Here is a 27,443-nt window from a genome sequence, read left to right as displayed (position 1 = left end):
TTAACAGAAAAATTAATGCTTTATATACAATGTAGTTTGGTTTTATTAACTAGAATTTCGTTTTTTTTCATCAGAAATTTCATACAATACGGTAATTTTATCAAAATGTTTTCACCGTAAAATAATTAAAAAAAATTTAGAATTTGTTTTTATTAGTTGAGAGTATATACATTTTTCATTTAAAATAATACTTCTTTTGAAGACTTAAACCAGAATTGCTCGGAATATTTTCACATTCAAACCCGCAATCATTTGGGAAAGAAAAGTTACGCCACATGTTAGCGTAATAAATGTAACATACATTAGTGGAAGTATTTAGGAAGATGTGTGTGTTGTTGTAGCCTTATTACAGTTTATCGAGTCAGTTATTCTCCTGATTACGATCAACTTGTCGGAGTCAAGACGGTAAGTTCATCCTCATAATTATCCTAATCCCGTTATTAAATGAGATTTCGACATAACTGTGCAGATTATTGGATAATGCATGTTGACAATAAATATTTCCATTATATAAAATAAATTATTATGTCGATTTCGGTACTAGAAACAGCTCACAAAATGTATTTACAGCTCCTATTTCACGATATTTTAAGGGGGTCTGCTTGAGACTTTTTTCATTACATAATAAACTTAATGCAAATAATTTTGTTTTTCAAAAAGTGAAAAAGTTCGTTTTTGTCTTAATTGGCTACATTGATTTGGCGAGATAAAATATAATATGCGAGATTTTAAACTAACGGAATAAGGTTGAGTTTTATTTATTTTTTCTCAAGTTAGGGTAGTGAAGGAACTCTTCATAATCTGTTTTCTTTGGTTTAAGTTTCAGATACTCTAACAACCTTACAGGTTTTTGAGCAACTGAAACGATTGAGAAAGAAATCTATTCCCTGGAAAAATTAACCTTTAATTTTAATCAATTTAAAAAATAATAAAGTAAAACACTCATAATTTATCCAGCTTACAGGGCGCAAAATAAAAAAAGGGACAATCCTGAATAAATTTTGATCTAATGAGCGGATCTTAACGTTCTAGGACTGAATCATAATGATTTAAGGAGGTGATCTCAAATATGCTAATTATATAGTGAAGACGATATTTCAAGTAACGAAATCAGACACAAAAACGTATTTTCTCTGAATAGTTTGAATAGGAAAGAGGTCCAAAGTTTGGACTCCTTAATGTTAATTTTATTTATTTATTTTTTTTTTGTGTATTTTGCCATATCTCGAGAAATTTTGAAACGAATTTAAATATTTTTGCGCACGGTTATAAAAGTCGTTTATCCAAAGCTAATTCCATGCAAAGTAAAACTTTTAGTAAATATTTATTTTCTGTTATTTTATTTAATGATAGTCGAAAAATTTTGAATTGTAAGGTGTACAATTTGTTACATCATATCAAAGAATGTAATTTAATGGCAAAATACAAAGTTTATGCGAAATCGGTTGAATTGCTCCTGTGAAATCTAATTGTAAAAATACGGCTTCTTTATAATTCGATTTCAGATTTGATTCGATTCTGAGGTCATAAATCCGAAACTGACGAAAAAAAGGTATGTTCATTCAGAAAAAGAATGTTTTTGTATCTGATTTCGTAGCTTAAAATATCGTTTGCACTAACTAATTAGTATATTTGAAATCTCCCTCTCAAACTTTTAAGAATGAGTCCTGGAACGTGAGGATTCAATTAATAGATCAAAAGTGTGTGGGTCAGGGTGGCCCGTTTTTTTTTTATTTATTTATTTATTTTTTTTTGCGAAAGGTATACTGGGAAAAATAGTATTTCCTGAATACTGTAAAATTTACGGTGTCTTCTGGATCTATGGGAGCACAAAGAGACAAGGTAATTATTACCGAAACCTATTGGTAATTAGTTCGGTAAAATTAAGAAAGAAATACGGTCTTATAAAATTTGATCAAATATGGCAAATGTGATACATTTTGATAATGTTATTATAACCTAGAGCGCGGTATAAAAACGTTTTATTCGGTTAAATTTAGTAATAATTTTTGTATTTTTACTTAGTGTGGTAATAAGAACTATAATTTTGAAAATCAGCCAATGTAAATTACCAAATGAACGGTTAAAATACCGTATATTTTGAATTCATTAACCAGAATTATGTTTTTTGCTTATTTTTTTAATTTTTTTAACATTCATCACGGTAATTTTGCCAGATGTAATAATTTATTCACAAAACTTTAGAAATTTTGTGGGAATACACTATAAGAATATTCGTTAATATAACTTTTCTGTGAACGGTTCATTTTCGGATAGGTCATGCTTGCGCTTGCGAACAGAATCCTTTCGTTTTCCCGTTTGTGTGTAACGCTTAAGGTATTCCCGTCTACGCTCTTTGGCTTTTTCAGCCTCGGTAAGTTTATGACTTGGCTTCGTTTTTTTGTCTTGCTTCTACTCTAACTGTTGAGACCGTGTCAATCAGTCTGGACCCTCTTTAATTGTGATATTTACCTGAATTAGTATTGAAAACGATCCAGTTTGAACTGTAGGTTAGAATTTCTGATTCTTAATTGAAACAATAAAAACAAAAGTATCGTTCAAATGAGGAAATTCTCTTTTATTCGCATCTTAAGAAGTATTTATGGGATCTCTCTAATCCCATATCTCAAAAAATAAACTCACCATCTTAATGCATAACAAAATTAAAAGTGATAAAAAGAATTCCAAAAATATTATCAAACAGCAGTGGTCGCCATATCAACGCATGCGCAGTGTTTACTCTTGATTATTGTAGCTGAAAAGTGAGGACTCCATGAAATCCAAACCAAGACCCATTTTGCCAATGGGTTAAAAAAAAAAGAAGTTCTTGAGCGTTTACTCGAAACACCCATGAACATAGCAGATAGTGTATACTTCATACACGAATTCTTCACTAAAAGGTGTAAATGTTGACACTGATCCAAAGTACAACACTCTACCCTATTATATGAATGATCTACACAATTCTATGAGTGTAGTGCCAGTTAAATGTTAAAAAGCTATTTAATGGGTTAAAGTTTACATAATTCATAAACTGCAACACTTTGCAAAGCAATGACTTCACTGACAAAAAAATTGAAATGAAATCATAACCAAAGAAGTACAGTCAAAATTGCGATACAGGGCATAGCGGTACTATAGTAGTACAATTGCGATACAGTGCATTTCGATACTTTTGAAGAAATAAGAAGTAGTTGACTGATTCGGTTATTGGAATTTATCACAGCAAATAGGTATACTTAAAAAGAATTTTTAAAGAATATAATTTATACAAAATAATTCCTAAATTGGACACTGATTTTGCTTACGAACCTTGTATACTCTCATCGAATAGGCTAAAATTTAAAAATTGAATTCTTCTCTACAATGATTCTCCTATACTGGTATTTCATATACTGTACATCTGCACACATTTGATGCTCATACACTGATGTATAGATAAATGGTCCTATGCATCCCCTTAATATTAACCCATAATATTCAAACTTAGTCAGGTATTAGAAAATAACATACCACAGTACCATACCAAAGGAAATTATTTAAGACAATATTATATTTTTTTAAATAAATATTTATTTTCCAAAATTATTTATAGTCAACTTCTTTAAATTATCCAGCATAATATTATCTTGCGCACATCCATTTTCGGGCCCATCCTTGTTAACTACCAAATCAAACGCACTTCAGTAATGCAGTAAGAACGCACTTTAAAACAAAACTCTTCTAGTTACGCCTCTATCTCAATTTGCGCTTTCGTTTTCATATTTTGCAATCTGGCAATCATGTTACGAAAATATTTTAAATCATTTTTGAAAAATTTCCCGTTCATGTAAGTTTATTTGATTTCGCTACTCGCTTTATAGATTATGTTTTATGTCTTATTCTGTTTTTTCTTTATATGTTATTTTTACTTATTGTTTTTATTTCATTTGTTGTAATTTTTGTAAAACTTTTTTGAGTGCTCCTCACACTATTGTATTGATATATTTTGCTTCGGTTATATTGATACGATATTAGAAAGCGCTCTTTTTTGCGGATATAATCGTGTGGGCTGATGAAAATACTATATGTTTTACTTTCCGGATTTTTCAAAAGAATTATATCCTTTTTTTCAGATTTATTTCCCCCCCCCTATTTTTTGTTATTTTCATTATTAATTTTCTTTTTCCCCCTTTTTCCATTAATCTGTAATTTTCCTTTGTTTCATCTTCATTTTGAACTTTTATATACATATATTAACCTTACTGAGTATGGAAATTAAAGAGTTTGTTCCCTAAATCTACCTCCTTTTGAAGAATGGCATAATGAATTACCAGTATGTATTTCCAGATTATTTATCAATGGCATGTTGCATCACGAGTTACCAAATATTAAATTATTAGCGTGCCTAATCTTTAATGAAAAGTTGAACTCAAACTGATTTTGAATAAACAATTTATCACTTGCTTAATAACTGACTGTATATATGTATTAAGTGATTGGTTTAATTAAATATCGAAGTTAAATATTATTCAATAAGTAATGTTCTTTTTATCTTTGTGATGCATTTAAAATCTGTATGTTGAATATAAGTAATAGAGGATACAGAAAACAAACATGAGATAATTATAATTTAATTAAAAATCTAATAAAATAGTTGCGCAAAAACATAAGAACTTGTTTTGGATTTTTAAGAAAAGAAAAGTATTCGTTTCCTAGCGCTTGAACAGTTTTTACAAAAAGAGAAAAACAGTTTATTGATTTTTGCCCCAAAACACAAATGGCTATAACGAAATATGAAATTGCTTTAAATAACTTTTGTCTTAATTTTTTTTCCTTAATTTAGCAAGATTTATTTGTCTGATTAGAAATGAATTTCCTTTATTGAATTTAACCATTAAAATGTCAGATATTTATAGATATTTATATCAGATATTTATAGTCTTCATGAAATTTCATAACATACCTTAGTCGTATCAAGAAGTTTCCAGGCTAGCCTGAATTTCAAAAGCACCAGTTTCTACTCAAAACAAACAAATTCTAAATGAAATACTATGGATTTAACAGAATTGCTGAATGCAAAGTGCAAAAGCATAAGGTCAATATATTCCCTGCTGTGCCAATCCATACCATTATCTATAAGTCAGAAGTTGACAAAAAATAGGAGTTNTATATATATATACATTAAAGCATTAAAATAAAGAAATTGTTGCTTATATGCTGTATATATTGATGAAAATAGAGCTACTAGAAACAAAAAGAATTTAACCAAACTTTGTTATCAAAAATAGTTCAGTTTTTTTTTTTTAAGAAAATTTTTTTTTGGTCTTTTTATTCCTATGCTTAAGATAAATGATTCAAACGATCTTAAAAGTTGACACAGATGATCTTTTCTGTTTGATCTTTTGAAAAACTCCAAGACGGTATTAGAATTATTTGAACATGAATTGAAAGAAATTGTTTTATAAAAAAAGTCAAAGTGAAATTGAATGTCTTAAAGTAAAACAGCCCTGAAGTAGTTTGTTTGTGAAAAGAGATACTTTAAGTTTTTGTATAAGAACCAAAAAAAAAAAAAATTTTCATTCTTGATTAGATATTGATTAAAGTTATTTCTTAGAGAATTAAAGTAGCCGGTGGCAACATTTTATTTTTTGAAAAAATGACTGTCGTCCTTTTCTCCATGATCTTATCTTGAATACATACTTTTAAGATATTTCTGTAAAATGCTGTCGTATTTAAACGGTTAGAGAGACGGCAAAAAAAATAGGATTTTGTTTCTTACTTTTTTTTCACCCAAAGTTATAAAATGTATTAAAGCAAAACTGTTTTTGTTCATTTGTTGACCAAGAAAGATTCTAATAAAACTTCTAAGGGAAAATCTTCTGTTTTTATCTGGCTCATGAACTCTCCAAGCGCTGAACAACAGGGTAAAATTGTACAGAAATAGCTATACTACGCACGATTTTCTCATGCAATAACACGGAGAAACTTATTTTTTTAATATAAAAAAGCCTGCATCTGAAAGTTCAGAAAATCCGAGACTGACGCTCAGAGGGTACACTAAACACTTCTGAATAGTTTTCTAAGACACCATGACCTTGCTACTGCTCATTTATCAGCCGATTAAGATTTTCATAAGCGAAGTTTCCTAATGGGAATGTACTTTTATATCTAGTCCATGTTGAAACAAGCGCATTGAGATAGTTTTTTTTAAAGAAACCATGCTTTTGCTCTTCTGTTGGCTGATGAAGAATTTCTGACCATTCTACATTATTTGTGCCCTTCATAGAAACACGTTAAAAAAGTGTCACTATAAACAAAATAAACGCGTGGTTTAAAAAATTAGTTTTCAAACTATTAACTCCATGACTTTTCCTTGACCTGTCATAATATATGGAAGATAAATATTTTCTGAAGAACGTGCAATAAGCTCTCAGTGAAACTCTGTTTTGATCAAACCGAGAAACATCGCTTATGTTTATATATTTAAAAAAATAGATATTTTAAAGTTTAATTTACAAAAATGTGTAATTTCAAATCAAACAGAAAATTTCTTACTCAAATATCCTACCCGAGCGGACAAAATTGCAGTTTTTAACGACTTCTAGGGACCGAGGGCAACTTAACAACCTTTTCAGACGCGATTCGAATTTTAGAATCCAAGAACAAACGATTCTGGAGTTGAAAGTGACACAAGACAAGAAAGAGACAGGATGGATATATATAATATAATATAATATAATATAAAAAGCTTCAACTAAACTTTTTATGTTATTCCTTTTTTGTAAATCTTTTTCTTAATTTATCATTCAAAACAAAACGCTCTTTCTCGCACTTTAATATTCGCATCCTGTCTTTTAATCTATTTTTAGTTCAAGTATGCGTTAATTAACATTTTAATCCTTTTCCCTTTTCTAACTTGTAAGAAATATATTTTCCCACGACTTATTTAATAGACCTATTAGAATTACTAAGATTTTTCTTATTCGAGACATTTTGCGAATTTACTTTGCAAGATTTTCCCTAACTTTTATTGAGGGGGGCACACCAATTTTGTGTCCCTTGGATATTCATTCTCTCATTATGTAGGTAAATATTATATATATATATGTGAGAAGCATTGTACTTCCTGAAACATAAATTTGCTTCCATTTTTATGGCACTAATATTTTATTTTTAAGTAATTTTACATATGTTAATTTCTTTGCATAACAGGAAAAGTTACAGGCTTCTGTAAGGAAAGAATGTTTTTTGAAAGATGCTATAACTGATCTGCAGACAGAAAATAAGAGGTTGGGTGAAAAAATTGCCGATTTCCAGCAATGTATAAATAAAAGAAACTCTTTCCAGGATGAAACACACTATTCAGTAAGCTTTATATAAAGTTTATATTTTGTTCTTTATACCTTATTGGAATTCTTAATATTCACGATAANATATAATATAATATAATATAATATAATACAATAAAATATAATTAGATTATTCAGCTATAAACACATTAATGAAAAGAGATCTGAATTAAACTATTCAATCCTTAAAAATCTACCAGACAAGTGTAAATATATAAACAAAAATTTGACTCATTTGATTGCATAAGTCTTCAGTCAAAATGGTTGCGAATGGGCCTCAGGCCTATTCTATAACTAAGCAAATTTTTCAAATTTCATTGAAATATACTTAGTTTTCTATTAATTAGATGAATGTCTCCTTTTAATCTCGAGTGAAATATTCGTCGGAAGAAATATTTACAAAAGGAAATACATAATTATATAAATGTTCCTTATCGAAATTACGAAACTATTAATTATTCATTCTCAGATTACAATAAGTTTTATCGAAAATTATTTAAGTGTTGGTGGAAATTTCAAATACCTGATATTAAATCTGAACAATTACAAACGTTATCGAAATTGATAATTCTAAAATCCAAACATAGGGGAAATGATAATTGAGCTCATTGGATATTATTGAAACAAATTATACTCTTGAAATTTAAATCTAGCATTACTAACGGAGTCCAATAAATAACACTAGCAACTTCATAACTCTGCTATTAATAACATTACTAGTTATGAACATGGTTAAGAAAGACTGAAAATGGCTTCGAAACATGTTTTAAATTGCTTTAGAACACAGTTTATTTGATTCTACAAAAAAGCGCTTCTAGTAATTAAGAAGAAAAAAGAGAGAAAATTTCTTATTTTTATTTATGCTGTACAAAATAGTTTTTATAAGAGTGGATATAATTCTAAAGCTATTTTTTTATTCTTAAATTGTATAAAATTGTTTGCCTTTTTAAACCCTTTAACTCAATAACAAAGAGTAAAGCATTTTTATTACAATTTTGTTCTCAATGGTTTTGCAAATATTCTAAATTCATTATATAAATAAAATAAGTTCCAAAGGTACAAACATGAGATTAAATATTGTGGCACTATCTGTTTATAAGAGTGCAAACTATTCAATAAAAAGCCGATAAAAATATTCTACAGAGATTTGAACCTGTGTACTAGTAGATCACCCAATAACGAAATCCATAATGATTGAAAATATTTTTCCCATTTTATTTTGCGTAACCTAAAAACAAAATTAAAAGCAAGAATTGCGTTTGATATTTCAAAAAACTATTTCAAAATTGCGTTCAAACAATTCAAGTAAAAAGTCGCTAGTAATATATATATATTTCTGACAGAGCAACGTAGCTTTTTAACTAGTATCTAAGTAGTTGAATGCAGGGAGAGTTAGGGTATTTTTTTAATGCTTTGGATTGAGTTCAACATTTTAACAGCCTGATTCGAGTATTTTGTAAGATACAACGCACTCTATTTAAGTTAATTTAAAAGTGTTACAAAAATAACAGACAAAATGGAAGTTTACAAAAGTACATGTAAGAGGTTACAAACTATTTAAGGGACTTTCTCCAAAATAACGTTTTTACAGCAGGTTAACTCATTGCACCATTTTTTCTCATACAGAAATTATGTATTGAAAGATTTTATGCTTTTTTATGACTGACTTTGCGCCACCGATCTTGAAAACTTTTAACCCCGTAACTTTCTTATGGAATTAATTCAGAAGACGAGTAGTGGGACAAACTCGCTTTTGAGGTTGTGCTCCTTTTCAGTGCATAATAGTGTAGCATCAAAACCTTTAAAATATATTTTATTCGTATAGAAATTACGAAGATTTAATTTTACTTTATGAACTCCATCGGATTTACGACGGATATTTAGTTGCCAATTTTTTAGCCGAAACTTTCCAACTTTGAGATAACTATTTTACGAAGCAGTGTAAAAAAAATTGGCCCTCGTGAAGAATATAGCACTCAGAACACTTATTCTAACGCAAATGTTAAGAAATCGCTTAAACTTAGTTTGAGTAATGATAAGTTTTAAGAGTTATTTATAATGTTAATGTGGGAATTATAGAGTTAACTATTTTTTTTGGCCTAATATAAATGAAAGTGGATGAAAAAGTATTAGCGTCTTATGCTTTTCTGGCTAGTATGGGGAAATAACATAAAACTTTCAAAAAGAAAAAAAAATATTCAAAGGAATTTTCAACTAAGTATTTGGCTAATCCTTTCTAATGTAGTGTAACGCAGAGAAGGATACAAAAAAAAAAAAAAAACTTGAATAGATAGCTCCAAACGAGCCCGTTGCCACATAAAAATTGCTAATCGTCACCCATGGTAGTCCTTTCACCCTTAAATGTTCCAAGTAATGGAGGTATTCTCACTTAAGAAAGTGAAGATACAATTGAAAAAGAAACTGCACCATTTTTTTTTCAATGGAAGCGTATTCCTTCGTTTTTTATGATTCTAATCCACTAATTAACGAGTTTTTTGGTATGGCAGTTTAAAGACTTGGTAAGACCTGATGGGAATATCGTTTTCAAATGCCTTTGTCTGCAGACGATTTTCGATGTTCAGTCATAGAACTTTGAACTTTTGGAGGTGTGACAAGCTCGCGTTAGTAAGAAATTATTTGTAAGTAGAATATTTTTCTTTCATTTGCATAAATTATTAAGTGTGCTACTTATTATCAATCATTAGCAATTTGAAAAAAAAAATAGTAATTTAAGATTTTGAATTAGGATATGTTTCGCAATTGTTCCAAATCATTATTCGTTCATGCAGTCGTTATAAAATGACTACAATTTTTTATTTTGTGATTATGATTTTATAAAATAACAGTTTCATATACTGCGGCTGGCCAAATTTGAATTTTACCCTAAATTTTATTTTAATATACTGAAAACTTTATTTTAGCAATTTATTTGTTTTATTTATAATTGAAAAATATTCATATTTTTTGTAGAGCATAAACGATATTATCGTTTTATAAACGATGTTATTAAAATAATATTCCATTTTTTCCATATTATTTGAAAAATATTTTATTCTTTATTTTGTTTGAATAATATAATATTATCATATATATAATAATATTATCATATAATATAATATTATCATATATAATATTATCATATACCACAATATAGTATTTATCATTATATAATGATAAATACTTATGATACAAAAATTTAATTATACAATTTAATATATTTAATTTTTAATACCCATGGAAATTGAAACATTAATTTGTAAAGGTTATATATATATATATATATATGGGTGATTCTTTTTAAACCAATTCGGACATTTTCTTCAAATTTAAAGTCTTCAAAATAATCTAAAAATTTTTTTGTATACTTCTTTAGTTACATTTATTAATATCCTACAGACGGCAGTGTAGTTTATTGACATTTGCTCGAGAAAATAAAATAAAATAGAAATTCACCAAATCTTGAATGCCAGGAAAATGACATATTAGCTTGAAAGTTCAGAAAACAGTCATTTTAAGTTAATAGTTAGTAACTCAACTTAAGCCTTTATGTTAGATGGACCATAAATTGCTTAAATTAATTCTTTTTATCCACTGTAGAAGGAATCAATTTTTTTTGTTGCTGATATGTACCGTATAAAATTGTGTATAATAATCAATCATTAAATAAATAAATGACTTTGATTACATCCAACCATATTACAATCATACATAAACTTGTTATTAGGTTAATATTTGCTTTTCCTCCTTACAGTATTAGCCGTTAAAAAAAATTCTGGTAACAATTCAATGTCCTGCAATTCATAAGCCAGGAAAACGACAGCCAGTATTTTGATAAATTCGCCATTTTATAGCATATAACTTTACTTTAATTTGATATTTTGGCCTAAGACGTTTGCATTCTACAAAAAACAACAGGATTTCTTAAAATAATTCAGATAAATCTATGTAGTTTATGTTATTAATGATTTCAAGAAGCCTGGAAAATGACAACACAAAAACCTACTCATCTTGAAAAATTTTTTGAAATAGATTTTGAACCAGAAAATTGGTTCTTTATTCATGAAACAAGACATGTTCACATAGGAGGGTATCTAATCTATCTATTAACATAAGATATTGATTGCTGGTTCTATCTACTTTGGTTATAAACCACTAAATAAAAGTAGCCAGGAAAATGAAAAATTTTCTTGGGACAAAAAAATTATTGACAGAAAAAATTATTTTAAACGAAGTTTTTGTAAATAATGCCCTCAGCGTGTATTCTAGAAATGCTTACACTGGTTGAGGTAAAAAAAATTAGATATTTAAAAATTTATGGGAAGTTTTTGAAGCTAGTTATTATTGGAAACATTGTTTGGGACATGCCAGGAAAATGACATTTTGAAGTTCAATTAAATTTTTTAACTACACAAGACAGTCAATACTAGTGCAAAGTCATTTTAAAATGCTAACAGCAATGCAATTTATTAATTTTTTTAAAAAAAAAGTTTTTTTAGTATTATAGTATTAGATCTTGGAGCAAGGGACAGTGAATTGTTATATTTCGTGAGAATCACCCATATATATATAAAGTGGGAGTAGGACAGAGTAACTAAGATTCGAAAGTCTCTTTGAGCTAAATTGTTCGATTTAGTCAAGATATTCATTGTTTGTTTGGTTGTGTACAATGCATTTTTCTTGTAAAGTCATAGATACACAACATTTTTTCTAAAAACTGGAATATCAGTAAAAAAAATAGCAGCTACTTTTATTTTATGAAGCAATTAGAGTATATTATGTAAAAAATTCACATTTGAAGCATTTATCTGCTCCTAAAACAGCTTTCATAATCCCAACAAAAACATTTTTCAACATTAGATTCACCTTTTCTCATATTTTTAGTTGAGAAATACATCATTATAATAAAAATAACTTACATATCATGTGTTTTTATCGTTTTCATTAGAACAAACATCAATGAAGGATTTAGGTTTCTTAGATAAAACTATTCTTTCTTCCTTGATAGCACACTTTTTTTAACGTTCTTTTTTCTGTTCTTTTTCCCGATACTCTAAATCGGCTTTATACGTAGGCTGTAGTACCCGATCTTAACCTGAGATCAGAGGTTATCGAAAAGAAACAAAGCCATGACAGGACTAAATCCTTATTGTTTGTTATGGCATGAGTCATTAGTAAACGCATAATAAGCTTGGAGAAAAAGATTTTTTATAACTGTAATGACCAATAAATGCAGATAACTTATAAACAAAAGAAGATCAAGAGTAATGGCGCAGTAAAACAATCTTATTCACTTAGACGCCATGAATTCAACAATAACTATAGGCCAACAAAGTATATCCCTCTTCTTATCAAATAGAATGCAATGCAGAGTCTATTAGCTAAAAATTAAAACTAATCTCGCCAGAATCTGGGTAACTGGAGTTACCTTACTCTCCCCTATATATTCATTAGTGATTTGGAATACCCCATAGAAATTTTCTTACTGCGCCACTCAACATAACTATAGTTACTGTCTAGAGTATTTATAACTTAATCTTAAAATATCGAGACACCATATAAGACAGAGTTAATATGATATAAATTTAAGGTTATGAAGTAACAAGTAGTAACTAAAAAATTTTTTTTTCCTGAACGATTTCTAAAATACAAGTTGTGTCAAATATTTTTACTAAAATGAGTTTATAACACTTTTTCATAATATATCTTTTATTTAAGACACTTTCATAAATAACGGTACCAAATCATCCGAAAAAACCGACTGTAGTAAAGACGGAATTACTTTGAGTTGAAAGCCAATTTTCGTGAAATAGTGACTACTTTTACTTGCGGATTTCACTTATCTTCTCCTTCTGTAAATCATCTCAACTGTAAAACTTTATCTTTTTTTAGTTAAGTCTGAGATATTTATTCGATAGTTCTTTTCAGAGGATAAAGCTATTACCTTTTTGGAATGCTTTTATTAGAGAAAAAAACACGTCCTCATTGTTATATTCCCATAGATACTCGTATTTTAAAAGGTGTATTATTTTTAGACAGTATTACTATATGACATTTAGATTTATATCTTTCGGGTCTAATAGTTAAACAACTCTAGTTTTATTATTTAAAATTTTTATTAAAATAAAGAAACAAAATTTCATATATTGTTAGCATGGTTTCTATTTAGGATACAGCTTAGAATGCGCGTTTAACCAAATGGACAAACATTTCAATATAGATTCATTATCTTAACTATATATGTTACGGTCAATGCGAATAGTTGATTATTATCAAAACTAACAGATCAATATTAATAATAACCAAATAAGTCTTTTAAAGTGAATAACTTAAGCGAATTTATGACATTATCCGTTTATTATTTTATATCCGCCATTGAACAGCCGACCTAATTTTATGGGTTTACGACTACTAATGCTCCAACTCCGTAGCCTTGTAATTTTGAAAAAAATTCAGAAGACAAGGAAACTCCTAGATCAGTACCCCAGAGGTATTGATTTATTATGGGAACATGGAGAACTTTGCGACTCGATAGATTTAACGAGCATCAGTCACCATTTACTACACGAGGAGTCTTCGGCCGGCGGGGATCGAATTCTTGGGCATGGGTCCAGCACCCTACCGACCAGGTTATCCCGGCCTTATCGGTTATTATTAATAATAACAAATCAACTACTGCCAAGTCAACTACAATCGCCAAAGCAGCAAATTGATTTCAAACTGGAAAAATATAAGTGTGGATGTTTGACCGGGGGTGGCAACGAGTTTCCCTTCAAGTTCGTCCCTTTCTGCGATGTTTTTTTTAAATTTTTTTTTATAAGTTTCTCGCTGGCAGCTGCCCGGAAGTTGCTAAGACTTGGTGATTATTCTGAAACAGATTACGATACGGAAATATACCCTTTTTATTTCTTACTTTGACCAAAAGAAGCAGTCATTATTAATTTTGACCCGTTAGTATTAATAGTAACGGGATTTATCACTTTAACCGCAACACACATACAACGAGGCATACCCATGTCCTAATGCTATAGAAACCGTTTAATCACATTGAGCACACTTCCTTGGTTATTATTAATAACAACCGATTAAAGTGAATAATTTGCGATATTTCTCCCTTTGACCAAAAGAAACAGTTAGTATTAATATTGGCAGATTAGTAATAATAATAACCGGATTTATTACATTAACCGTAACATATATATTCATTGCATTAGATATTAGCTCAAAAATGCCTGCTTAATATAATCTACATGCAAGAAAAAACGCCCTCTGTTCAAAAAGTATGTTCACGATACTGTACTGGACAATATTGTACAAGAAAATTATGACTATAGACTATTATGACTGTAGTATTTATACTAAATTCAACCTACTTTTATGTATTTATAAAAATATAATTACGGATTCAAATAAATTCTTAATACATAAATCACTTTGTGCTGTGCACAAAATAAAAAGCAGAATTGCTTTATTACTTTCGAGTTAAAGTTCGAGTTAGCATGCAAATAAATGCAATTTTAATAGCAATTATTAAATTTAGTTGAAATTATATAAATTTACTTAGCAATTATTAAATTTATTTACGTCTGATTTTATATAACTTTTTTTAGAAATTGTATCAACTATATACAATCTTTGAATGCCATCAAAGTTTTGAAACAATCTTTTTAAAATTTATCAATTTTGGCTTTTATTCATTTTCCACCAACCACGAAGGCAACAAAATATAGACTATCCGGTTGACAGGTTATGGGGGAAAGCTCTTTAGATATCGGGGTTACGTACTTGTCATTCAAGATTTTTTTCTCAAAATGATACAATAATAGTAATACTTTCACATAAAATGTGCTGCCAAACGCTAATTTTTTTCAGATTCTAGAAAGCATAAGTTTTTTTAGGCACTGAGATGCATTCATGTTTACAAGTTGAAGATGTTTAAACATTAAGCTATAAACATTAAGCTTTAACATTAAGCATTAACATTAAGCATTAAACAACATTAAGCATTAAACAACATTAAGCATTAAACAACATTAAGCATTTAAGCATTTATTATCTTGTTGGAGACAATAAAAAGGAGAAAAAAATTATGACCAGTTTGGATTAGCATTTAACAAAAACTAGAAATTTAATTTTGACACTAGTTTCCCAAAATACAGCAATTTAATCCGCATTTCATATGCCGTAAAAGCAAAAGCTTTTCCTAATAAGAATGCACTACAATTTTAAAAAATAGCCTTTTTCACGATAATTAATTTTGTTTATATGTTATAAAACGGTTTAAATTTACATTGAAGCATAAAATATAAGGTGAATATCATTAATAAAATGTTTCATAACACAATAAATACTAAAATAAGATATTATTCATATTACGTCATTGTAAATTTATTGTGACACTAGATGAGTACCCATTGTTCATGCTGACTGAAAAAAAATAAATTTCCAATATATCAATATGATCAAGACTACGATATCATGCTCAAAGACATATACCGCCACAATTAATTAAACTTAACTAATTCAATTCTTTTATTTATTATTTGTTGCCTTTCTCGTTGGCTTTGCGTTATCAGAATAAGTAAAACATGTTTTAAGAAAGAAGTTCACTCCTTCAAAATAATTTTCCTCTTATTTTCTTTAAATTAGCTTTTTAGTACAAAACCTGTTTCTTTTCATTTCAATTTGTACCTATTACTAAAACTTATTGAGCACTATTGGCGTCAATAATAACATGGCAATTTTTTTATGGATGATATACAAAGATAAATAAATTTTCATCATTAATTTTACTTTTTAATAAAAATTTTATTGTATTTCGATTTATGCTAAATTAGCTAGTATTAATTCTCGAAAATAATTGGTTACGACACTAATATTTTTATAATCATTTTTGGCGAACGCACTAACATAGGTATTTATTTCAAAGGCCGTAAAAAATCAACAAACTTTTATTGACTGCAGTACTGCTTAGTTAAATACTTCCAGTATAGCACATACTTTTGTAATGAGAACCTATTATACTAAGGTCCATTACATATATGCTGTGGTAATGGATTTTTTTATCACCGTCCTCAACGCGGATAAGTACACTAATATCACCATTCCATTCTATGAATTCATGGCACCTAATATATAACCTTTATTTATTTTACTGTACGTACTGAAGCGACTGCATACTATTAGATTTATCATTATGAGTTAGAAGTACAATTCATTAAAAAAAGATTACCTATACACATAGTATAGTTTAGAATGTGATATTCAGAATTTACCATGTAAACAAATACGTTTTTAATGGCTAAATAGATAATTTCAATAACATTTCATCAGTTCCTATCGATCTTCCTCGATTAAGTTTATAGAAACACGCTATAAAAAGTATCAGTATAAGGAAGACGAACCGTTGTGGCTCAGACAACTGAGCGTTCGCCTCCCAATGAGGTGAACCGGGTTCGAATCCCAACCGTGCCTGGTCGATAAGAATTTCACACCCGGTTCGCAATGACCACAGTGCTGACGTAAAATATTCTCAGTGGTCGACAGATCATAGGTTAGAGTCCCCTTGACGTCAGATTAACCGTTGGAGGATTTCGCGGTTTTCCCCTCTGCAAGCTAGCAAATCACTCAGTTTATAAAATATATTTTTTATTTCACTATCATCGTTAAACAGAAAACCCAATTTTAAGTTTACTACTACTAATGTTAAACTCCGTAGTCATGTAATTTTGAACCCGATGCAGAAGTCAAGGGAACTCCTGAGTTATAAAGTAGACAGCTAGGTCTGACATGTCTTTAAATGTACATACACCAAATTTGGTGCTAATTGGTTCAGAATAACGGATAAACAAATCCGTTATTCTGAACCAATCAGCACCAAATTTGGTGTATGTACTTATGTACAGTGTGCAAAATAAGAAATCGACCACCCAGTATTACTTTTCATCTAATAATCGGATCTTCACGTTAAGTGACTTAATGGTACAAGGTACCATTAAGGTACACCTTAAATATGCTAATTAATAAGTGCAGACGATATTATAAGTTACGAAATCAGGCACAAAAACGCACTTTCTCTGTATAAACTTGCCTTTTTTCGACTAACTATATCTGACCCCCAAAATATAGGCGGTTGCAGCAATCTGGGGAATATGGTCACTACAGTTTGGTCAGAAGAACGGTTCAAATTTTGGACCCTTTAAAGTTAATTTTACTTTTTACATATTTCGCCATACCTCGAAAACTTTTTAACAAATTTAAAAAATTTTCCTTGCAACTATAAAACTTGTTTGTTCACAGATAATTCCATGCAAAATTTTAGTAAATTTTTATTATTTTTTATTATTTCATTTAAGAATAGTCGAAAACATTTTGAATTGTAAGGTATACAATTTCTTACATAATTTTAAAGTAACTAACTTTCCATACCAAAATACAAATTTTGAGCGAAATCGGTCACATAGTTCTTGAAAAATTGAATTTTAAAAAGTCGCATAGTTAAAATTCGATTTCTCAGGATTTATTCAATCGATTTCGCTCAAATCTGATACTTTGCCATGTTAAATTAGATACTTTAAAAGGATATAAAAATTATATACCTTACACAACAATTTTTTATTAAGAAATAAAATAATTAAGAAATAATAAACATTTACTAAAATTTATTTTTTGTATGGAATTATCTTTCTAGAAGCAAATTTTATTGTTGCGTGTAAAACTTTTTAAATTCTCTTAAAATGTTCTCGATATCGGACGGAAGACGATAAAATTAAAATTAGCATTAAGTATATTTGAGGTCACTCTCTCGAACCGTTAAGATTGAGTCCGAGATACGATTATTAGATCAAAAGTTATTCTGTATCTTTCGTTTTTTTTTTGACACACTTTACATACACATATAATCACTTTTTCTTATTCATAGAGATTAATTTATTAAGAATAATCAGAAAAATTTCACAATTTTAAGACAGTGCAAGGAAACTTATTTTTTTATATAATTAATTTTATTTTAAGAAAAATACTTTGCAATAATTTTAAAGAAACATAATTTGTTATGTATTTGTAAGAAATTTCCCTCAAAAGATATCAAGAATTAAAAAAAATGGTAAGAATTATTTTTAAACTCAGTTTTCATTACAAGGATTAAAATGCTCTAAAAATACTTAAGACGAAAACATTGTTTTAATAAAATGTATAGTTTAATTTAAATATTCATATTTTTTCACAACAAATATATCCATGCGTTTAGAAAAATTTAATTATTTATGATTTAGCTATATTTAACTATACAGTAATCCAGTTTTGGTAAACAAGAAAGGCATTTTATATGGGTAGACTTAATTTAAATCTATTTTTAAAACTTCAAATATAAACTCTGAATTTTAAAAAAAGTATCTTATAATATATATTTTGCATTTGGAAAAAAAATAAAATTCATTTTACGCATTTTTCATGAAAATTAATTTCTTTCATATTGCATATTCTCAAATTCGATAACCTTCCGCACAAGCGGCAAATCTACTTCAATTTCCTTTAAACTGGGATGAGATGAGATGTTTGCTTTGATGATGGTTTGCTATTGTAGTGCACTGGATGATGTGTCTTAGAACTTCAAGAAGTTTCTCAATTCAGCGTCTAACCCTCAATAGAATGTAAATTTTGCTTTCAATAACGAAATCATATAACTCTAAAACGACCGACATTTTTACCTAACTAGAACGACCATTGCGGCATTTTGATCGCAATAACAAAATAAGCACAATTATTTGATTTTTACTTATATCATCATAAAAAGTTAGAAAAAGTCATTTTTAATAACTTCATTCTGCGCAGAACTTTTAACGGTAATTTTAATCCATAAAATTTGTTTTTATGCAAGGAAAAGTAATGTAATCTATCAGTTGCATAACATTGTAAATATCAGCATATGATTTGAAATAAATTTTACTAATGAAATTTCTTAGAATGTTACTAATGAAATTTCTAATGAAATGACAAAGCTCAAACTAAAGGACGAGAAATTTCAAAAGTGTTGCACTCATGAAAAAATTCGGAAAAAAATGGCAAAATTAAAATTGGTATAACTAAAACTAGCAATATTCTGAAACTCGTTCGTGTCTTTCACAATCGGCATCTTTGATGCAACACATCCACTAATAGAAATTGAAAAAAACTTCAGGAAGATTTTTAGGATTATAAACTGTGTTAACGCTTCCAAAGTTATTTTAAGACTTAGCACCTCTCAAATTTGATTTGCTGTCAAAATTACCATTCCTGCTGTTCTAGTGTTATTCAACTCAAAGCAGTTTTGAATATTTGCCAATATAAATCTTACTCTTTTGCTTGTTTGATAATATTTATTACTTTTTATTTTAAATTTAATAATGATAATTTTTAAAGTTTAAAGGAACATTAAAGTCTTAGTTTAAGGTGAGTTTAAATCTGACTGTAAAAACACTGATGATGCCGAATAAACCAGCAGTAGTCCCAGAAAAAATCAAAAAAATTCACAAAATAGCTTTGGAAAACCACCACACGACCTCACGAAGGTAATGTGATTACAATTTTGCATGAAAATCTGAGCATGCGCAAATTGCTTTCGAAATGGGTGCGGCGTTTAAACACACCGGACCAAAAGGAACAACATGTCGACCACTATTTGGATATGTTAAAGTGAAATAAAAATGATTTCTTTCAGCGGTATGTGACAATGATTAAACATAGATCCACTACAACACCACCCCTGAATCAAAAAGATCTTTAGCTGAGGTTATGGCTTCCGTGTTTTGGAACGCGCATGGATTTTTTTTCATCGTCTATTTTGAAAAAGATACAGCTATCAATAGCGAATATTATATGGCATTATTGGATCGACTGCACTAGGAAATAAAGAAAAAACAGCCTCTCATGTGAAGAAAAAAAAATTCTGTTTCACAAAGATGAAGCTCTTCGTTACAAGACGATGAAAACTATGATGAAAAATATGATGGTCAAATTGAATGAATTGCGCTTTGAATTTTCTTCCCATCCCCTATATTCTCTAAATCTAGCCCCCAGTGACTACTGGCTACTGGCCTCAAAAAAATGCTCCAGGGAAAAAAATTTGGCTCAGATGAAAAAGTTATTGTTGAATCTTGGGCCTATTTTAAGAGCAAAGGTAAATCATTCTACAAAAAAAGCATCGAAAAGTTAGAGGAGCGTTAGAATGAATGAATGTTTTTTTGAAGAAAAGTAAGTTTCATATTTGTTTGAGAAAAAAATGTTAAACTGGAGACTTATTGAGTGATTTGTTATGCTTAAAAAAAGAAGCTATGAAATTGTAAGTGGAAACTCCAAAATTTGAACTAATTGAATCACATTTTAGTAATAAAATTAAGTCTTAAGAATTTACTTTCTCCGGAACTACTTTTTTGTATTCGTTTATCTCTTTTTTAATTTTGTCATTTAAAATTGCTTGCATAAAAGTAACACGGTAAATTTTATCATGCTGTGGCTTAGCAATTTCCGAATAATTTCAGGTATTTTGCGGCGCATTTTTTATACATTGCTTCATGTGTTATACGTGTTAATTGATGAGACCTTAATTAAGGTTTTCTCAATTTCCTTTTTACGCTGCTTTGGAATTAGCTTTTTATAAATAAAAATTTAGGTTATTTTGTATTTCAAGTTTGATCTAAAAATGCAGCTTAAAAGGTTATTGGGTGTCAAAGTTAGAATAATTACAATGGTAAATATTTTTTTGTTTTCTGTTGCATGAGATTTTTTTAACAGATATTAGACACATCTCTGAATTAAAATCTGCAATAAGTTTCACATCCCAAGCTACAGTTTTTTTGGATGAGATTTTTAGTGAATTTTTTGTCGAAAGTTACAAGATTAAAAACGTTATGTATAACGTTGTGCTCTTCGCTTTGTGCAAAGTGCTCGGAAGAGCCTGTGGCGTCATCTAAGACTCATCGCATAGAACGTCACACAGAACGTCATCTTCATTAAAATGCAACGCAGTTGGAAGAAGCCGATCTCTCAAGATGCAAATCAGCTTTTCCGGACTGCGCGCGCCTACACTCAAGAAGGATAAAAACCTGCTCACCGTCGATCAGTATGCCACTTCAACTTCAGCTCTCACCCGGAGATGTGTGCTGGACCTAAGCCACCGAGTCCCGAAGTACTGATGTCTTTCTACTTCAGGGGTGTCAAACTCGCGGGCCGCATGCTGCCCGAGATGAACATTTTTGTGGCCCTGTCAATATATCCAAAGCGAAGTAAAAATAAAATAAAAATGTGAATTAGAAACGAAGTCAGCATATAAAGTTATAATATACATTATTTATAAACCATATGGATCATTTTAAATCGTACGCGCGAAAATGTAAATGAATGGAGTCCGTTTGAAATGGAGTCCGTTTCACACTAAGCTATCAATTAAATAGTACATTATCCTACTATAACGAGGTATGTTGGTTTTCTTGCTCCAAGGTTCTCAACCAATTCTGGGATTTGAAAGAAGAAATATGTAAGTTTTTGCAAACTAAAAATCAAGATACAAGCTTGTTCTCCGATCAAATATGGTTGCAAGATTTATCTTTTATGGCTGATGTAACCAAATACTTATCCGATTTAAATTCATTGTTAGAAGGCAAGGATCAGATCATTACGAACATGTTTGACATAATTAAAGCCTTCAAATGTAAACTATTTCTTTGAGAAAGGCAACTGAAAAATGAAGATTTAACGCACTTCCAAGCGTGCAACAAGAACAAATCTAGTTTAGATGATACTGCATCGTATCAAAAATATGCAGAAAAAAATTTCAAATCTTAGAACAGAATTTGAAACAAGGTTTAAAGATTTTAATTCTTTGAAAGACAAATTTGTTTGTTTTCTTCGATTTTCTCAATAAATATAGATTCAGTACCCAGTTGCATGCAAATGGAAGTGATTGAGATTCAGTGCGACTCAAATTTGAAGGCAAAAGTCATTGAAGTGGGTGCACCTGAATTTTACGAATATTTACCAGCAAGGTTTGAAAATACTCGAAAATTCGCATATGAAATTATTTCCATGTTTGGAAGTACTTATCAGTGAGAGCATTTATTTTCTGTTATGAATGGAAATAAATCTCCTGTCCGAAACCGTATTAATTACGCTCACGTTGGGTCAATTTTGAAAGTCGTCTCGGCCAATAAAATTTCTCCCGAAATAGAAAAGATAGTAGCAGAGAAGAGATGTCAAGTATCAGGACGTAAACAATAATTTAACTTTATATATGTTTATTGCAATTCAAAATAAAAACATTTGTTTTCTATGAACATTGTTTTGTTTTTTTTGCGACCCACCTAAAGTTAAGCATTGTTTATTTGACCCAAGTTAGCCTTTGAGTTCGACACCCCTGTTCTACTTACTTTGATGATGGATTTAATGTTGCAAAACGCATTTTAGAATTTTAGTTGTTTATGAAGGAAATAAACCAAGTTACAGTTATAAAATGTCTGGTATCTTTTAAATACTTCCAAACACTAAAAGCTCTTAGCAGTATACGATGATATGTCCTGGCATGGGTTTTTATGTACTTTCAATTCTTATAATACGCCCTAACTTGCCTAGAAGTTTGTAGCAACATTTACGTGTCCCCCTGTGTACTTTTAAAACTGTACATTTCGAGAAAAAAATGAAATAAAAATGCCATTTAAAATTAAATCTGTCATTTTAGAAGCAAAACTAATTTCGTATTAGAAATCCCAACACCCGAATCAGGCAAGATGTATTTGTATAAAAAATTTGTTCTTCAGTGTTATCATTCAGTGCATATCAAATTCCCTTGTTCTAAAAACTAGCCCAATAGAAAGCCTTTACCGAATTGACATTATTAAATTATTAAAATTGAGCAACAAAAATATTATAATTAAAATGTTTCATTTATATTTCAGGCAATGACTACGCTATATAAAATGTTCCCATTCCTTATAATCATTCTGTGTGCAATTGTGCACGTACACTGTAACGGAAACAGGGAGACAAATAGAACAGAATTGGAATTGAGAACCCTACAAGACAATCCTTGCAACTGTTATTTTCAGGTAAGTATACAATAACAAAAAATAGTATAAAATAGTATAATGTAAAAAATGTATACAGTGTGCGACTAATTGTTTATAATATAATTCTAATAATTACTGCAAAAATTACGTGAATTACATACCCATTCAACATGTTCCGAAATATCCTTCATCTGCCGTAGCTCGTACTTGCACTCAGACGTAAAAATTTCAGAAATAACTTCTGAAGGTCTCTCTCTTATTTCTGACTTACTTACGGACTTTGACATCCTTGTTACGCATAGTTAGTATAATCCTATTAAACAAATAAATAAGTAATTATTCAGGGTTTAAACACACTTTTAAAACTGTCATATATGTCGAAAATATACATGGGATGGAAAAAGAGGAAAATCGACTCTTTCCACAATTTTTAAAGGCCAGCCAATGATAACAAACTCGATCTTTCACCCTGGAGGTGGGGTGGGACATCTATGAAATCTTAAATATTGAATCCCTATTTTTTTATTGCAGATTCGGATACTCCAAAAAAAAAATAACATCACATTTAGCCTTTAGGTTTACGCATTTTGCTTCATAGATGGCGCTGTAACCTAGAAAATAAATAAATGAGTTACTAACTGTTTAAAATGATGATCTCAAGACTAACCGGATTGAAAAAAATAAATAAATAAATAAAAATATTTCGGTATTTTTTTTGAGAAATTTTTTTAACAAAAAAAAATTTACAAACAAATTTGAAACAGATCTACTTTTATGTTTTTAATCTGATAGGTCTCGAGTTTTGCCAATTTAAACAGTTTGAACCCTGTTTTAAATTTTTTCGGTTAGACTTGCACTTATCGAGTTTGGTTTCATTGGATAGCTTTTAAAAGAATATTAAATGATTTCATTTTCCCTTCATCAATTCGATATATATTTCTCAAGATATTTGACAGTTTCCAAACTTTTTTTACTGCTTGCATATTTTTGATAATATTGAACTGAAGAACGTAAGAAAAATCTTGTTATAGACGACCACTGACTTATTTGTTATTTATTCGTCTAAAATTAAATCAACAAAAGTTATTCATTTTTCTTGGTCTACCTTTCTAAAGATAGCATCTGTGTAAATTTCAAATTGAATCGCATTCAGATGTTTTTGTAAGAAATAGCTTATATCATAACAAGTCATCCAGAATAAAATATAACCAACTTAAACTTTTCTGAAAAGAAATGAAGCACAGTATCCAGCTTTAGTTTTAATATGAACGTATTTTTCATCAGTTTTCGGTAGCTAAATATGTAAAATTTTTCTATAAGAAATTTCTTATTAACGCAATTTGTAATGTAATAACTTGTGATTCATTCATTTCAAAATTTTAATATCACGATATATCGTTATAAAATATAGATTTTTGACGATAAATTGCGAGTATTTTCCGAACTTATTAATTTACTTAAGCAATGGAATTTTTTTTCGTTGTCCAAATAAATATAATTAACCATAATTAAAGAAAAGAACAAAACAAATTTAACCCTAATTTAAAAAAAGCGAAATTAACCATTAACCATAATTAAAAAAAATGGTTACATCGTCGTCAAATTACCATATATGATAATTATAATTTCTTTTTATAATTATGACAAATCGTTTTAAAAAAGTATAGTCATGGATTATGATCGTAATATTAATGTCATATTTTATGTTTTTTGTAAGTCATAGTACATAATCATAAATCGTAGAAATAAACTTTTAAAGATAGCTGTAATGATACAGAAATATTTCAATATTTTATTACATATTACAATAAGAGCAATTATGAAGCCTATTCTTATGTGCAAATATTTGAAACAAGTCTATCAAGTTTTCTTTTCATTTGCTTTTTACCTTAACCCATTTTGACCCAACGTGACGTACATGTCACGGGAATTGTGAGAAATCTATGAGAATTCTTCCGATTTGAGAAGGAACAAGCAAATATTTTTAATTCTTTTCAAAAATCAAGTAGTAATAAACAGAAGAAGATATTCATTTAGTTAAGAGAAATCTTTTTTTTTTTAATTGGAGCTTTTTTTGCGTTAGGTCATATAAAAAAAATTCAAGCTTTAATGAATTAAGCTTGAATTTGCAAACATGTTCTGCAAAGATATTGCTTCATGAAGCATTTTTTAATTAAATATATACATATAGTCCTTGACATATAGTTGTACTTGATACATAATTTATTTTAAATTGCTCGTAAATAATTTATTTTAAGGCAAATTCCAGTCACAAGTAATAGTAACGAAATTTCATACCATATATTTGAGAGTAGGGATTCAGTAAAAATTAAGCCCATTTCTGTGTCTTGTTATTTAAGATTTTCCCTGATGCCTTCAGTGCTTTTGTTCCACCACGATAAACACCAAAAATTTTTTCGCTAAAAGCTTGGCCAAAAGAGGTAGAAACCTCTTAACATTAATTTAAACGAATTCAGAATTGAATTGCATATAACCCAGATGTGATTGTTCTGTGCCAAACTCAATGTACTTCGACACTATGCCTGGCACGTGCAAAATGGGACAGTAGAGCACTTTAGGATCATGAAAATTGCAATTATTTGACGAAAAGATGAGCTTTAATTTTATTGAAGAATTTGTAGTTTAATTTCCAATCTAAATCCTAAACTGTATTTCTTAGTCATTCTTACATTTAATTAAACCTATGCAATATAACTGATGCAACAAATATTCTCTGAACAGGACTCATGTGGATGCATTTGTTCCAGACCCATTTCATGGTCGCAATTCCAACTCCTCCCTCAAAATTTTAAGCCCTGCAGAGGCTTTACTCTTGCTTTGAGGGGAGGACAGTTCCATTCTTTTCCTGGCGATTATTTCTACAGGATAGGGAACGTCAAGGATTTTGTTCTAGATATTAGTAGAGTGGCATTCCAGTACTTGAATGATCCGGAGAGCGAATCATCACCCTTCAATGGAGTGACGTTTGATGTTAGTGCTTTTATACGAATGCATGAGGTAAGTAACATTATAGCGTAATTAAAGAGCACGTACAGGGTGTCCAGAAGATAACTGCCTGATTTCGAAATTAAAAATTTCTGAAACATTGAGGAAGGAAACAAATTGCATTTTTCTTGTGAAAGTGGTAAAAACTTTTCACACAAGATATAGAATTTAGTTGAAAATTGCCAACAGATGGCGTTGTGAGTCTGAGCGATCTTTTCTAGTGTGAAGAAAGTTGCCGTACCGGATTAGGAGGTCTAAACCATGCATTCTATTAAACAACATGTACCTGTCATAATTCACGTGATTTGCTCCGTCAAAAGCTTTTATTTTGACCCATAAATCTTTTTACTTGCTAGCTAATGGTACTTGTTTATGCTTTAACTACTTTACGCCTTGCATTATTGAAAGAAGTCATTTAAAACTAAATAACTTAATTTAAAAATTTGTTTATCTTAAATCTGTATTTGCTATTTCTTTGTAATTATTCGTTATTATTGTTAAATAATTTGCTTAACATTTGTTTATCCAAAGATAATTTCATGCAGAAAATTATTTTCAAAAATTATTTGTTATTATTTTATTTAATAATAAGTGGAAAAATTTTGAATGGTATGGTGTACAAATTCAAAAATCATTTTCTAAAAAAATGGAATTTTGAATGGCAAAATACAAGGATTTGAAAGAAATCTGTCGAATAGTTTCTGAGTTATTAATTTTTATTTTAAGAAAGTCATATAAATAGAATTTGATCTCTATGGAATAAATGAACTGATTTCGTTCGAATTTGTATTTTGCCATTTAAAACTATGTTTTATTTGCTATGATGCAAAAACTTGTATGCCTTACGATTCAAGATTTTTTTACCTATTATTTATAAAAGAAAATTTATGAAAAGGAATAAATTATTTCTGACATGTAATTACCTTTTAATTAGCAAAAATTTAAAATTGTTTGCAAAAATTTTTCCTTTCGTTTCATAAGTACTAGAGATATAGGGAGAAATGGACAACGACAAATAACCATTAACGGGACCAAATTATTGGGACAATATTTTCCACATTGCGTCTTCTCT

At 29.2% G+C, this 27,443-nt stretch overlaps 1 protein-coding gene across 2 annotated transcripts in view; it reads left to right on the top strand.

Moving 5' to 3' along the window:
- Window positions 1-268: 268 nt before the first annotated feature.
- LOC107438782 (leucine-rich repeat transmembrane protein FLRT3-like) overlaps window positions 269-27,443 on the top strand; it is a 36,736-nt gene continuing 9,561 nt past the window's right edge. Inside the window, exons 1-3 of one of the 2 annotated variants that reach the window (XM_016051151.3) lie at window positions 269-405; window positions 23,255-23,404; window positions 26,108-26,383. In XM_016051151.3, coding sequence (XP_015906637.1) covers window positions 23,258-23,404; window positions 26,108-26,383 — 423 coding nt within the window. In that variant the 5' untranslated portion in view covers window positions 269-405; window positions 23,255-23,257. Of the gene's footprint in view, window positions 406-21,444; window positions 21,493-23,254; window positions 23,405-26,107; window positions 26,384-27,443 lie in introns of those variants that run through there. The other variant, XM_071183865.1, reaches the window with a different exon arrangement.

The sequence above is a fragment of the Parasteatoda tepidariorum genome, chromosome 1 (genome assembly GCF_043381705.1).
Source record: "Parasteatoda tepidariorum isolate YZ-2023 chromosome 1, CAS_Ptep_4.0, whole genome shotgun sequence".
NCBI lineage: Eukaryota > Metazoa > Arthropoda > Arachnida > Araneae > Theridiidae > Parasteatoda > Parasteatoda tepidariorum.
The sequence above is the reverse complement of the archived record's forward strand: the minus strand, read 5'-3'. Positions and strand labels throughout refer to the sequence as shown.